At 35.0% G+C, this 14,985-nt stretch overlaps 1 protein-coding gene across 1 annotated transcript in view; it reads right to left on the bottom strand.

Annotated features, from left to right (window-relative positions):
* LOC132704647 (ATP-binding cassette subfamily G member 4-like) overlaps window positions 1–12,629 on the bottom strand; it is a 41,366-nt gene extending 28,737 nt beyond the window's left edge. The window contains exon 1 of the mRNA XM_060674782.1: window positions 12,333–12,629. Within this exon, the coding sequence (XP_060530765.1) occupies window positions 12,333–12,444 (112 nt within the window). The 5' untranslated portion in view covers window positions 12,445–12,629. The remainder of the gene's footprint in view (window positions 1–12,332) is intronic.
* Window positions 12,630–14,985: the final 2,356 nt, after the last annotated feature.

Genomic DNA, 14,985 nt, shown 5'->3' with positions numbered 1-14,985 from the left:
CAAGGTCACCTCATGATTGTTCATGCTACACAATTTACGTTTGTAATAAGTGTAATGTGCATTTACATACTTCATGCTTTGTAAAATATCACCAAAAATGAAACCGGGTATTACCAGTGGCGCGCTCACGCACCATAAATTATGCGTTTTTTTGTATCAAATCAGGTTCTATTTGGAAAACAATCTACTTTTAGTTGTTTTCTGTAGAATTGGAACTTTCTTTTGTATAGTTATGTATAAATTATATGTTACATCTTATGTGCCCCAAAACATTATTTAATGTTTTATCCCAGTGGTTCGTTTATGCGCAAGTATTTTTTTCGAGTTTTTTTTGCCACATGTAATGTATTCTTAAGTGCAACAAAATAAATCATTTCAGAGCAAAAAAGCATTTTTTTATTTTTTTTATGCTTGGGATAATGTGGGCTAATGCGGTTCAAGTACAGCTCCATGAAGTTCGAGGAGTGGCTATTGATCAGTGGATAGTGAGAGGAACACTGAAGGAAAATAACCTGGCCCCAAAAACAACTGCAATTGGTCCAAGACTTACTTCAGCTCATCGACAAGTACGCCTTCGTTTTCCACGAGATCATCTGAATTGAACATTCGAGCTAGACTTCGTAACCCAACCTCGATCCCAGAGCTTATTCTTGCAGTGGCTTAACATTCCGCAAGAAACAATAGCCAAGTTGATTAGATCGATGCCTAATCGAGTAAGAGATGTTATTATTAAAAAATAAGTGTTGAGTTGCTAATCGCAAATAACCCCATTTGTTTTTAGTAATAAAAAAAAAGTTATTTTGACTCGTGCTAAACCTAAAAGGCAGAAATAAATTTTTATAAAGCATATTAAATTGTCTTTCAAACAGCATTTTTTTATCGGGCCAGTAGTGCCTAAAAAAAAAATCCAAGTCAAAAGTTCACAATGGGCTGTTTTCTATGCACGCAAGTTTATTTACACCCGTAACTCTCGGTCTAAACAGAGCACATCGATAATGACGAAATTCGAAATCTAACAATTTGTGCTACGATTCGAGAAAAGTAATTGTTGCCGGATCCGCGCGTGAAGCAACTATTTTTCGATTAACGAAACTACAACGCGCTACCTTGAAATAGTTATTTCGGCAAAGGAAAAAGCTTGCGTAAATCGCAAGGTCGGTTCAAGTTCGTAACATGCGAAAAATAAACAATGGTACGTTTAAAAATTCTAATTGACCATTTCGGATTGCGCCGTAAATATGGCGGCAGAGTCGGCCAATTAGGGTCGTTTGTCAATTGCGAACGGATAGAATCAAATGAGTAGCTAAATCGGTCTTGAATTAACCTTCTCTTCTCTGTGAGTATGTTTTCACTAATCATTTTTGTCTTGTGTGCCTGTCGAGTAACAACATTCTTCTTCTTGTATTTTTGTGTCTTCTACATAGTTCTTGGATTTGTAAACAACAACAGTCTCTTTTAAGACTATAGATTATATTCGTGGTAGATAAAGGTACGTCATAAGAATACAGACAAATATTTATTAGAATCTTACAATGAAACATTTTTGAAGGTTCCTGATTCTTAACACTTTAAAATGTGGAGACCGTGGAATGAAGCAGATGTTTCCCTGTTAGAAGGAGACATGGAAAACAATTTACAACTACCTCAGCAAATAATAAAACGGTTCCATTTGTCCAAAATCAATTGCAAGGAAAATTATTGCAAATGGGACAGTCAAGAGGAAAGTGAGAGGTGCCTTATTTTTGTAAAATCTTGAGATTCCCCCGTATCATTGTATATTTAACACGATTAAGATGATTTGGTCCGAGTTGAAAGCGCATATAACAAAAAATAACACTGCACCAAAATTTAATGATAGTACCATAAACGTAATTCGCCAAGAGGTAGCTAAAATACCAGCACAAAGCTGGTCTAAATGTGAAAAACGAGTAATCAAAGAAGAAAATATTTATCGAGAATATTTTGTATGTTAATAATATACTATGTAGAAATATAATTGTCGGCGAAAGATATTTAAAACATACTTATATCCCGCTTGTTAGTTTAGGTAGATAAATTCCTAGGACGATACTGGAATTGTCACAGGTAATGACCTGCTCGGCAGTTTTAGAGTAATAAACAGTATCAGGAGGTCGGTTGTAAAAGCACTATATTTCTGGTTGAAGTATGCAAGAGTAGAGTCGTGGGAAATGGACGTGGAAAATCTTGAAAACTGAACTTTTACTAGGTTCAGATATATTGCAATGATATTTTTCGGCATTTCAGGTTTTAATACACCTCTGATGATGTCTCAATCTTCATCGTGTTAGCTTTCGACGGATCCTCCACAATAAAACGATGTCATTACCTGTTGTTGATTGAGTGACCAGGCAGGGGTGGGACAACAAGGAAACTTCAACAAGAAGCTTTAAAAGAAACCTGTCTACTTACAAAAACGCAATTATCGTGGATAATATCCCTTTATCCATAGTGGAGAATTGAAGAAAAGGAATAAACGTAGCGATTTTCAAGTTCACCGTATGGGCAATAGTGATCAGAACCTAGTAAGAAGGAAAATATATTGCCTTTATGAAAGCTTGGATAAACAGAAAACAAAGCTAGAAGAAGACGAAACCAATATAGACAAATAGAATCCCACATATTAAGAAAAGAAGGATATAGATTTGAAAACAGATCAGTAATTTATCTTGACGAAACACGATGAAACACACGACACTGTATACAAAGGATGGGGTGACTCCATTTAAAACTGTCAGGTGAAAGCACCTTCAAATAAAGAAGGAAGCATCACCATAATACACGCTAGGTCAGACGACGGATTTTTCCCAGACTGCTTGCTCTTGTTTGCAAAAAATATTAAGGATTCAAGCTTGAAGCATTATCATGAGCTTTTTGAAAATTAGTTTCGAAACAATCTTTTAAAAAATACCACAACAGGCTGCCACAACCGTCTGCTACGGAAAGCACCAGCGTCAACAACTTAAAAAACTATATTTCAGGAATATTTGTTAGAAAATGATATTCCTCTTGAATTCAGTTACAGAACAACAATTATGAATTTATTGTATATATTTAATGTTATTGGTTTCTCTTTTTGGAATTTGAATTCCCGGCCCCTGTGAAGGACAATTCGACAATTAGGAGGGAGTTTAGAGGAAACCGACGGCCGAGGCAGCGAATCAGCCTTCCAACACCCACTTCCCGAATGTTGATACTATTTCCTGCTTCGACAAGTATATGCAGAGGAGTTTCACGCGCTGCGTTGCATCTTGGACATAATATATCTTGTATGATGAAAATGTTCCTAAGATGCTTTCTTGTTGACCAGTGTCCAGTTATCCAATAAGCCCAATAAGCCCGATAAGGCTGAAAGCAAGAGCTCTAAAAGAGGGCTTTAGTGTGTCTCATAACTTCAGCTTCAAGCCACATATCGAGGAATCTATTACTAGATCTCTGGTTAAATAGATTTTTAATGAAGCTGTCGGGTAGAGGGGTAGCACAGATAGGTAGTGTACTTGTGTGACAAGCTCCACTTTTTGCTAGCCTATCTGTCCTCTCGTTGCCTGGGATTCCATAGTGTCCTGGGACTCAGACGAGTGTGACGTGATTTGCCTGGGCAAGCCTGTCAAGCATCTCAATACAATCTCTTGAGGTGATTTCGACTGACATGAGCGACCCGAGGGCTGTACGGCTGTCGCAACAGATTTATACGTGTTTGTTCCTGTAATTTAGGCCGACAATATGTCTGACACAGGCCCAAATCGCATAAATTTCTGCTTGGAAGATGGTGGTCCCAGTTTTAGAGTTTTCTCTGTCATTGGTCCATCACACCAGTATGCTGTTCCTTTCTGTGTCTTGGACCTGTCTGTGAACCAGATGGGCCCCTTCGGTTTCAGGAAGCTTGGGGAGTTCTCTGCCCAATCCTGCCTATTCAGGAAGATTACTCTGGAGCTGCGATCACCACCCAAGGTCAGAACCTGCTTCAGATCCTTGTCCCTAAGTATGACTGCGCCTTCCTCCAAAAGCCATTAAAGTGCAGCCGCATGGCAGTTTTTTCCGCCAAGACTTTAGCATATAGAGATGGGGGCTTAACATTTAGTATAGCTCCCATAGTCAGAGGCGTAGGTTTCATAGCCCCTGTTATCCTGAGCATCGCAAGTCTATAGACCCCCCTGCTTAATATTTTGATGTTGGTTTGCCTGTTCATGGCTATCCACCAAACGATAGAAGCATAAAGTGGTTTGTGGAACCAGAATGGCAGTTTTCTCTTAGTGTAATTTAAGAAGATTATACCTAATTTAATAAACAAAACAGATTATATTATTACCAAAACCTTTGAGAGTTCGTTCCTAATGTATAAAAAGAACATACAAACAAAAAAAAAAGCAGAGCACAAAAAAATCTGAAGAAAAAGTTTATAAAATCCGGGTATGCTTAAAACTCACTAGTATGTAAACAACTAGATTAAAATCTAGTGTTTTTAGTTTATTCGAGCACGAAGCAACATTATACTGAAATGATCGCTTAAAGACTTCTTTTCAATGTTATGACTATTTTCCCAATAAGATATTCAGCTAAAAAGGTAAGAATGAATTGAAGTCTTCAAAACGCGTGTAGTTTTCCTCTATAAAACACCGTAAATATGACGGCTGGTTTGCCCAATTAAGATCGTTTGTCAATTTCAAACTGATAGAATTAATTGACCTTGGATTAACTTGAGAGTCGTGGGAAATGGACTTTTACTATGTTCGCAATGATAGTTTTCGGTGTTTCAATTTTTAAAACACCTCGAATTATAACAATAATATTAATAATAAATACGTTTATTGTATGCAGGTTACAACATTTTACAACTGAAATTGAAATTGCAGTCGGCTGGTTAAACCAGATACCGGTAAAGCCTATAGTGAAATTGATATAAAGTAATCCATAAAAAAATATAAAGAGAACGTACAAACAAACAAAAACAAACTACAGTAAGCAGAGAACAAAAAAAAAGAGAAAAATTTATAAAATCGTGATATTGAGCATGTTTAAAACTCAATAGTATGTTAACACCTAGATTAAAATGTAGTAATAGACCACCCGGTATAAAAATGACTTTCACTTCAAAAAGTTCTAAAATGTCTTAATATACAGTGTGTTCTATTTAAGTCGCATTTAACACCCTTATTTAAGAAGTATAAGTGAATGCAAAAAATCCCATAATAAACGTGGTCCGTTTATTACATCGTACATCGAAAATATTCGTTGCTAGCCGACAGTCAATTTCACGTCGCCATTACCTTAACGCTAATTGATATGCTTGCTCCAGGCAAATTTCAATAAAAAAAAATAACAACTTTCAATGATGCATAAGATCGTACGTCTTGGTTATTAGAGAGAAGCTATTAAAACTATCCGTTATAAAAAATCTACTTATATGTATATATATACCGGGTGACAACGCAACTACTATCCACAGCGGCATTCCGAAATTTGCAATTTGGTAAGTTGATGGAGTTCAGTACCTTGAACATTTGTGGCATAAAAACAATCAAATGTCGTTTCACCGGAAACCTCGACTTTGTGACTTTAATTGGAACACTGTATGTCCTTCATTTTTTTGAACTCCCTAATTGGTCTAACATACTCCATACTCAAGTCTTTGAAATAAAGTCGTTCACAATATTACCATAACTCCAAGATAATTTTATTTAATGAAAAAACAAAGTAGGCAAGAACAAAAAATATCACGGTAATTTACTTCTCATTCAAAATGCAAATCAAAAGTTCTAAACAAGTATAACGTCAAAACCAGATTTACCAGATTTTGTCCCAAAATCTCTCAACATCTGCGGTCCGTCAAAGACAAAATTTCATTTGAGACGCCAGGAGTTTACAGCATTCCATGCATAAGCGGCAATGAATACATTGGAGAGACCGGACGAAAAATATCAACTAGGCGCAAAGAACACGAAAGAGCCTTACGACTAAGACAAATAAACTCATCAGCTGTTGCTGAACACACTCATGAAATCGGGCATAAAATTGTATTCGATAAAACTAAAATTCTTCAATGTAATCAGTTCTTCTACCAACGAAAAATCCGAGAGTCTATAGAGACAACCTAACAATCTTAACCGCGTCACCAATTTGGAAATCAGTCATCCGAGACGGTGTTTATACCCCTCATTAGCGACCCCCCTCAAACAATATATAAGCAGGTACAGAGTAAAATACGAGCCAGTTTCAGTGAAACTCTGAAGAAGCCAACAGGATGATTGGCAGCAATCTCGACTAAGCAAAAACCGACGCAGCAGGAATCCAGAAGTTTTGTAAAAAGCAGTCTTTTCTTGGTGTTATCTTTTAGACTTGTAAAAGAAAACAAATGCGCATCGACAAGTTGAGAAACAGTAACAAGTTGTTTATTTTTAAATGAAACACGCCATAAATTTTTTATTATAGCGAAAGATCTTTATCACCTGATTTCGGAAATATAATGATGATCTTCAAACTTGAAATCAGATGTCGCAAGACCACAACTTGAAGCTTAATCCAGTAAATCATGTGTCATGGCGTTTGGGAATGATTAAATATAGTGATTAGCAACTCAAAATTATTTTTTTTTAAGATGGGGCCAAGAATTTGGGAGTGACGGCAAACTTATATTCAAAGAACACTTCAAAAAATATTTTAAAAAATCCTTTGCCACCATGACAGTTTGATATAATATTTATATTGAAGTTGTGAGAATCCTTGGTCCCCTCTAATTTCAATTATTGTGACTCAGTCTATGGATTTTGTTTGGATCAGGAAAGTGATCAGTGTTCAGATTGTGTCTATGGTTTGAGGAAATATGATCATGTCACTTATACTATGACATAAAATGGCTCAAAATGAATGAGCGAAGAATCCGACATTTCTCGACATTTTTGTTTAAAGTAATAAATAACCCTAATTCGCTACAACACTGTCCACAATATTAATATTAGAACTAATGCGAAACTAACTATGCCACATCATAACACTGCAACCTTTTAGCGCTCATTTTCATACAACGGAGTAAAATATTTCAACTTAATTCCCCACCAATTTCTTGACATGTTATTACACAATTACAAAATAATATCTCTTTTAACGGGCTTATACTAAAATAACTAATATAGTACCTATATATTCCAAAATGTTATAAAACCAATCAATTCTCCTCCAAGGTTATAACCTAAAAGTTAATATAATGTATATAATTTCTTTTTTCTTATTTCTTTTTGCACAGGAATAATTATAGTAATTTCCCTAAATAAATTTTTAAAGGATTAACATAGTGTTATTAAATTGTTTGCCTCTGCATGGTTCAGAATAACCAAGGCTAGGCGTGCGCTAATAAAGTAATTATTATCATAAATATTATTAAATATACAGGATGATCAATAAATATGCGGAAAATCAAACTAATGAATTTTACTGGAACACACTGTATATTATGGCCTTAATTGATACTCCCTTTTATACTCAATCACCCTGTGTTGTTCTGTTATTGTCTATACTGAGTGTTTTCGGATTTAGGGCCATTTTTTCGTCATGTGTAGTTTTTTTTTTATTATTTTAGATGCTTATATCAACTGAAAGTCCCTACCCACGTACCCTGTACAAATGTCAATTGTTTTGCCGTTTTCACTGAAACACTGAAAACACTCGGCATAGACCATAACAACTATCATCGGGTATAAAAGGGAATGCAGTAATATACAGGGCGTTTAAAAAATATTAATTTGACTTCTTTTGGTCTCATCTATAACTTTTGTATTTAAAATTTTTCACTTTCGTATAGTTTTTTTTAGAAACTATTCATCTGGCCCAAAAAATAAACATACTATTTGGAAGATAATTTAATATGCTTTAGTACGAGTTTAAATTTGTCAAGAGTGCTGATCTTTTATATGCGTAGCTACGGTTAAACAAACGAAACGTGTTCATGCAGCAGTTATAGTGATAGTAACAAACTTGTTAAAACTAAATGGTTTATTATCATTAGCATACATGCCAGTACGCACAAACATTACTAAAACCACTATTGTAATTGACATAAGCAATGCATGATTATATATTCGAATCGTAGTAAATTACATTTATATAAAAATAAAAGCTAATTCACACTAATATTAATATAAGAATCTTTTACTATTTTTTGGTGTCCGTCGGCAGAGTATTGAACAATCGAAGCCCATCCTAAAGAGGCTTTTTTGTATTTGTAGAGTTTTAACAAACTGACTATCAAAATCATTTTTACCCCTAACATTTTAAAAAAGTAGGATGACAGTAATTTATTTTTTATTTGATATATCAGCAAAACATTACTCTCAATTCTCAATACTCTGAGACATCGACAACCGCCCTAAAAATGGGAGTGTAACGTTGTACCCAGAATAGCCCGCATGGTTTTATTTTGTAGCACTTGTATTCTATGAACATCAGTTTCTACAAAAAATCAAAAGCGAATTACAATGCCAAAAATGAGTAGCTAAAATCAGTCTAAAGTCTAAGCAAGAAACCTATCTTTTTTTCAATTTTTTTTACAAATATAATCTACATGTGGTGAGAAATTTAATAGAGAAGAATCTTACTTCATTTGTGAAATATTCCCTATTAACCTACTATCAATATAAATCTTAAAATTATTATCCAAAAATACATTACAATTTTGTTTATTCCCAAATACCATATATGCTGTTTTATTTAAATTTAATTGGAGTTTATTTACGCACAACTAGTCACTAAGTAACCTTAATTCCGAGTTCATATTGTCTACCACTTCTAAGTAATTTTTCCGAGAAATTGATAGCAAAGTCGCATGCGCGAAAAGATTGACAAAACAATTTTTCAAATTTTTCAAATTTTTCAAAGTTTAAAGATATTTATTGTTTGTGTTATTTAATAAATACTTCACTTAATACAGGAAAAATTCCCGAAGAGACCAAGATAAGCGTTATTATCCCTATACCCGAAGTACCAGTTCCGAGTAAACCTGGAAAATACCGGCCAATTAATTCGTCTGGGTTTCAGGAGAAACACTCGTGTGAATCGTCTTTACAAGTTGTGTGCTCGAAATGGAGGTTTGACATTCATGACGGTAATATAGTCTTAACTCTGATCATTAATCTCCAAAGAGCCTTTGAGACCGTTGATAGAGGACTGAGATCAGAGGGAATGTGCTTGTGTGGATGGTTGGTTATCTATGTGACAGATTCCATGTAACAAGGATTAATAACGTGCTGCCTGATCAGTTAGAAAACAATATAGGTGTGCCCCAGGGCAGTGTATTAGGACCTGTGCTTTTTATTCTATATTTTAGATGTTTTAGACTTAAATTAATCGCCTTTGCAACTGGAATTCTCACATTATTCGTTTTAAACCATATGGATAGCGTTCAGTTGTGTTAGCTTCATGCATACTATACCGCAAAAAGCCGCTCCAGTGATCCATTTAATTGGAAGTGGACTTTGCCAGCGGGCTGATGCTCGACAACCGGGTATGACACGCGCAGCAGTTCGAAGAGTATCCCAACGGTATGAGGAGACTGGATCCTTTATTGTGTCAACAATAATAAGAGATCATCACCTTAATGCGATTCAAGTGCAACAACAGCTTCATGAAGTTCGAGGAGTCTCTATTAGTCAGTGGGCTGTGAGAAGAAGACTGAAAGAAAATAACCTGACCCCAAAAACAACCGCAATTGGTTCAAACCTTATTGAAACTGGAATTGGACATTGGACCAATGGGAACCTGTTATGTTCTCAGAATATGCATCTTTGGTAGAGACCGACGAAAAATCAGGGACTAGCAGAGCGATTTGCAGAATGCCGCAATGAAGAGCGGAGCTCTTATGGAGGTGGTTCTAGCATGATATGGCAGCAATTTCTATGACCCCGCTTTCATCCGTAGGGGCGGCCGTGATCAAAGGGCAGGAGGTTTAACACGTGCTAGGTACATCGAGGATATTTTATCAGATGACGTGGTACCATATGTAGATTACATTGGAGAAGAATTCATTTTCATGCATGACAATGCTAGGTCGCACACCGCATGGATCGTAAGATTACATTTCAGAAGTCGGTTTTTGAGTTATGGAGTGGCCAGCATGCAGTCCCGACCTCAATCCGATCGAACATTTATAGGATGAGCTAAAACGAAGAATTCGAGCTAGACTTCGTACCCCAACCTCGATCCCAGAGCTGATTGTTGCAATAGAGGAAGAGTGGCTTAACATTCCACAAGAAACAATAGTGAACTTGATTAGATCTATGTCTAATAGAGTAAGAGATGTTAACAGGGCAAGAGGGGGTCGCACCCATTATTAAAAAATAAGTGTTGAGTTGCTAATTGTCAATAACCATATTTGTTTTTAGTAATAAAAAAAAGTTAATTTGGCTTGTGCAGTTCACTATCAATTTAAACTCGTATTAAAGAATATTAAATTGCCTTTCGAAAAGCTTTTTTTTATATGATCAGTATTTTCAAAAAAAGAAAAAAATCTATGCACGCCAAGTTTATATTACTTTGGACGCATCGGATATAAAGTCTGTTCATAGATATAATAAAGTGACTGACTGATACGAATTAAGGAAAGACCCAGGCAAGCTGTAAGAATGAAATATGGCCGAACAGGTCTTTACTTTGCTTAGAATTTAATTATTTGTGGTTTTGTTAGGAAAGATACTAAACAATATTAATTAATTTATGTACGTATTTATGTTTAAATCTAAAATAAAATTACAAATTATTTTTATTACCTACTTAAATTACCTAAAATTATTCACATAATATATCAGTATCACTAGCGCTATCATCGCCTGTGCTAATTATTATTTGTTCTATATTATTTGCAATATGGATATACGATTGTTCTGATTTTTCTATATGTTTAACAGAATTTGCCCAACTTTTTGGAGGGATGTTAAAAACTTCGGTTTCTATAAGTTTGAGGACATTGGAGTTAACAAGGGGAAAAACATTGGTACGACGAATGGCAGATTTCAGTTGGTGCGAAATATGTTCAATGGGATTAAATATACAGTGGTAAGGTAGAGGCCTTACAACTGTATGCCCTAGATTTTTTGCATAATTATCACAGACGTATTCCTTTTGTAGGTTCAAGCTTTGTAGAACCTCAATTAATTACCTTTTGATATAATCTTCATGAAAGTAAATGTCGTTATTATACATGTAGTTTTGGATTGTTGCTTTTGCGTCGCATGAGGAAGGGGTTTTAGTCAACTGTCTACTGTGATAACTTGCATTGTCCATTACAGTGACGCTATTAGAAGGAATGTTTGGAACTAGTTTGTTTTTAAACCAATTTTCAATAAATCAGCGGTGGTGTCTTCATGGTAATCCAGAGAAGAATTTTTAATATTTTTCGCAGACAGAGAAAGTCCATTTGGAATCCAACCATCTTTAGAGTCAGCATGCAAAATAGTTATTCTTTTACCTCTTTTTGATGGCGCGTTTGTTTTACACTTATCAGTTGAGTCAACCCAACCCTTTTCCGGGGTATCATAAGTGTCGAACCAGGTTTCATCCATTGGTCTTTGTTGTTCTCTGCAAATCCTAATTTTTTCTAGATATTCCAGTCGTCATTTCCGAATTTTAAAAGATTCCATTAAAACTTGCCTTTTGTCAATTTTTTAAAATCTAAAACCCATGTGTTAACTTCCATAAGGTAGTTCTGCCACATTTAACACCGGTTTCATCTTTTTCAAGCCTCCTAATTAAGATATCTAATGTAGGTACGCTTTGTTCCTCGTATAACTGGTAAATTTTACGCCGTATTATATCTTGATTACTTTCATCTACACTCGAGGAAATGTCAGCAATGCTTCTTTTTTTCATCGCCGAAATGTGATTATTCACAATTTTCCATACAGTTGATGTTTAAAGATGCTTGCTTGCTGGCACCACGTTCAATGAGAGTCAAATAAACATTGTTTATTAATTCCTTAGTCTCAATAGAATAGTGTTTTCAAAATTTGGGCGGGAGCATCGCCTGAGATACAATAGACTCGCACATATTTTGCATAATTCGCACACGATTCAACACACGCTGTATTACACTCGAAATAAGAATGATTACTAATAAACTTAAACTAAGTAGTATACCAAACCAAAGGATATTGAACACAGGTAGGTATAAAATTATTTTCTATTACGGACCACAATTTTACCTAAATTTAAATTCCGAAACTTTAGGTAATAATCTTGTTGCAATGTATATTAATGACCACCCTTGGATAATCCCATTCAAAAGCAATTGCTCACTTTGTTATATCTATGAACAGACCATACCTACTCACCGTTTCGTCCTTCGGGGACGGTGTAGCTCAGGTCCTGAAATTCGATGTCAATCCGGGAATCTGCGGAGAGACGGCACGCCGTCCTCCGAGATGTTTTGAGATCGCACTCCATCTTCGGATAGGCTACGATAAGACAGGTTTTTTCCGACTACACCGTTTCAGCCGCGATTTATATCCGCACGCCTTTTAAATTTCACGCGGCTCATAACTAGACTATCGAACGAATGTAAACACACAGGCAACGTGCGCGCCAGTCATTCGGCACGAACTAAATTCGGGTTGCCGCGCGACGTTGTCGGATGCCTTAATGGAATTGATTGAAGGCGCTCCACTACAAAAAGGTTTGTTCCGACGAGCGTTTCGCTGTATGTTCGCAATGGAAATTGGGAACGGTACGGGAAAGTGTGGCAAATTACGAAATGAATGAATATTTTGAAAATGTATAATGTAAGAGGGGGTAACCAGAAGAATAAAATTTTAAGTTGAAAATGTATAATACATATACCTATTAATTTTAATGACTAGTTATTAAGTTTTTTGGGTCTAAACGAACGGTAATCAAGCCATCAGCGAGGTGACAATATTCGCGTCTGAAACTAAAAAAACTATCCTGAGTACCAAAGATTATTACGATTAATAAAACAAACTTAATATTACTCAGTATCACCAGAAATCACAGATAACAGATATATCTTGTAATGGCCTAAAATCTGGAACTGAGTTTAGGTTGGTACTAAGGGGAGAACACACATAGTAAAGTCTGTTCATAGATATAAGAAAGTGACTAACTGATACGAATTAAGGGAAAACCAGGGCAAGCTGTAAGAATGAAATATAAAATATAAAATCAAAAATATTAAAAATAATATTTAAAATTAAAATTAAAATATAATTTTTTTTTAATTAAGTTATCTTCTCTTCTCTTCCTTAAAGTTCCAGTGTTTGATAAATTATTTCAAAGGTTTTCATGTGACGTCTTTTTGAACATATTACACACGGCCTAATAATACTAAACAAAAAATGCCTTATATATCCACTTTTTTAAGTAGAAAATTGTAAACTGCAGAAAAAATCTGAATACGCCACTGCATTTGCCTTTAAAACATGTTCTGATAATGCTTTCGTCCGAATCTAAACTTTTAATAACTAAAAAACGCCCCATATCGCGATTGGTAGTGAAGATATCAGCATGCGTTGTTGACCGTTAAATGTTTGTCAAAAGTCAAACTCTTGACATGTAAGTCGATTTTGCCCTATCTAGGTTCAAAAATAGGGTTTTCCTATTAAAAACACTCCAATTACGCTTCCTGTAGATTAATTTTTTCTTTTCACCCAATAGTGAAAAACACATAATTTATAAGTCTGTGCGACAAGCGCTGAAACAATAAAAAAATTTAATCAGGTGCTATAAATAATGAAAACGAAAGATTATTGCAACTTTCATTTTGTATATTACGTTGTTCCCTCTAAACTTAAAGTGTGAAATTTATATTTAATTTTTAATATATAACTGGCGTTTGCGAATGTGGTGATATCACGAATGGTAAACTGTAATTCGCGGGAAGCGATTATTAATCATTAGTCTGAAAATGACTCACCGCATGTGCGGCCTATTATTTTATCTCCGCATGTTTATTTATCAAAATGGCGCAGTCGAGTAGCTTTTAATAGATCCTCCTCTATTTATAACGAAATATTGCGTTCAAGCGTTTTCGCAGTTATATTAGATAAAAAAGAGGACCGTTAAAAAAATTTAAGGCATCAAAAATTTATTAAAATATAAATACAAATAATTCTCAAAAATACCTTTTATTGTCAAAATATTAATTTTTAGTAGGCCATATTTGTCTTTCTAGGTAGGTATAAGAATATGGAGGTCCTTTATTAGCACTGTCCGCTATCCAAGAATTTTCTATAGCTAATGAAATTGTGACAAGAATAAAAAAGGATTTAAAATCCAATGATAAAGTAATAAAGGACAGAAGAGACCCTGAAAAAAGACAAAGACGACTGATTTAACTGATGTAATTAAACGTAATATAAGAGACATGGTGTATCAAATGTATAGATGATAGTAATCATTTATCATCATGTAAGATAGTGATTATGATTAATTTCATTGCTTTTATTCAAAGAAAACATGTCACAATTCCACCTTAAAATTTAATGCTCAAAGAACAAGAACTTACTTGTATCAGCAATAGTTCTTCGCAGAGAGTACTGTCCAGCATAGGTTTTATTATCAAAAAAGATGTTTACCAAAGATTTTGTGTGGATCAAACCAATATTTCATTACATCAAATTGAATTTTTAAGAAATGACGAGTATGTCAACACATCGGGTTACTTGCATGGACGAAACGTCGATATTTTGCAAATGAAATGCAAAAAACTCCATACAAGATAACTCAATAAAAGGTGTAAGAAGATCACTGGGATTTCAAGGCAAGCGATTTATTGCCGTCCATGCCGAGAGTGGGGAGTAAGCATGGGTCTTCTGTTCCACGTTAACATCTGAAGATTACCATGGCGATATAAATAGCGAGATATTTGTTAGATGGCTAAAAGAAAATTTATGGACAACGCTCGGTATGATAAAGAGTATTTTGCAATACAGTAATGCACCTGTTCACTCATCGTTGTTTGTGTTTAAC

Source organism: Cylas formicarius, unplaced genomic scaffold (genome assembly GCF_029955315.1).
Source record: "Cylas formicarius isolate icCylForm1 unplaced genomic scaffold, icCylForm1.1 PGA_scaffold_7__23_contigs__length_41026272, whole genome shotgun sequence".
Lineage (NCBI taxonomy): Eukaryota > Metazoa > Arthropoda > Insecta > Coleoptera > Brentidae > Cylas > Cylas formicarius.
This window is presented reverse-complemented; position numbering and strand designations above follow the sequence as displayed.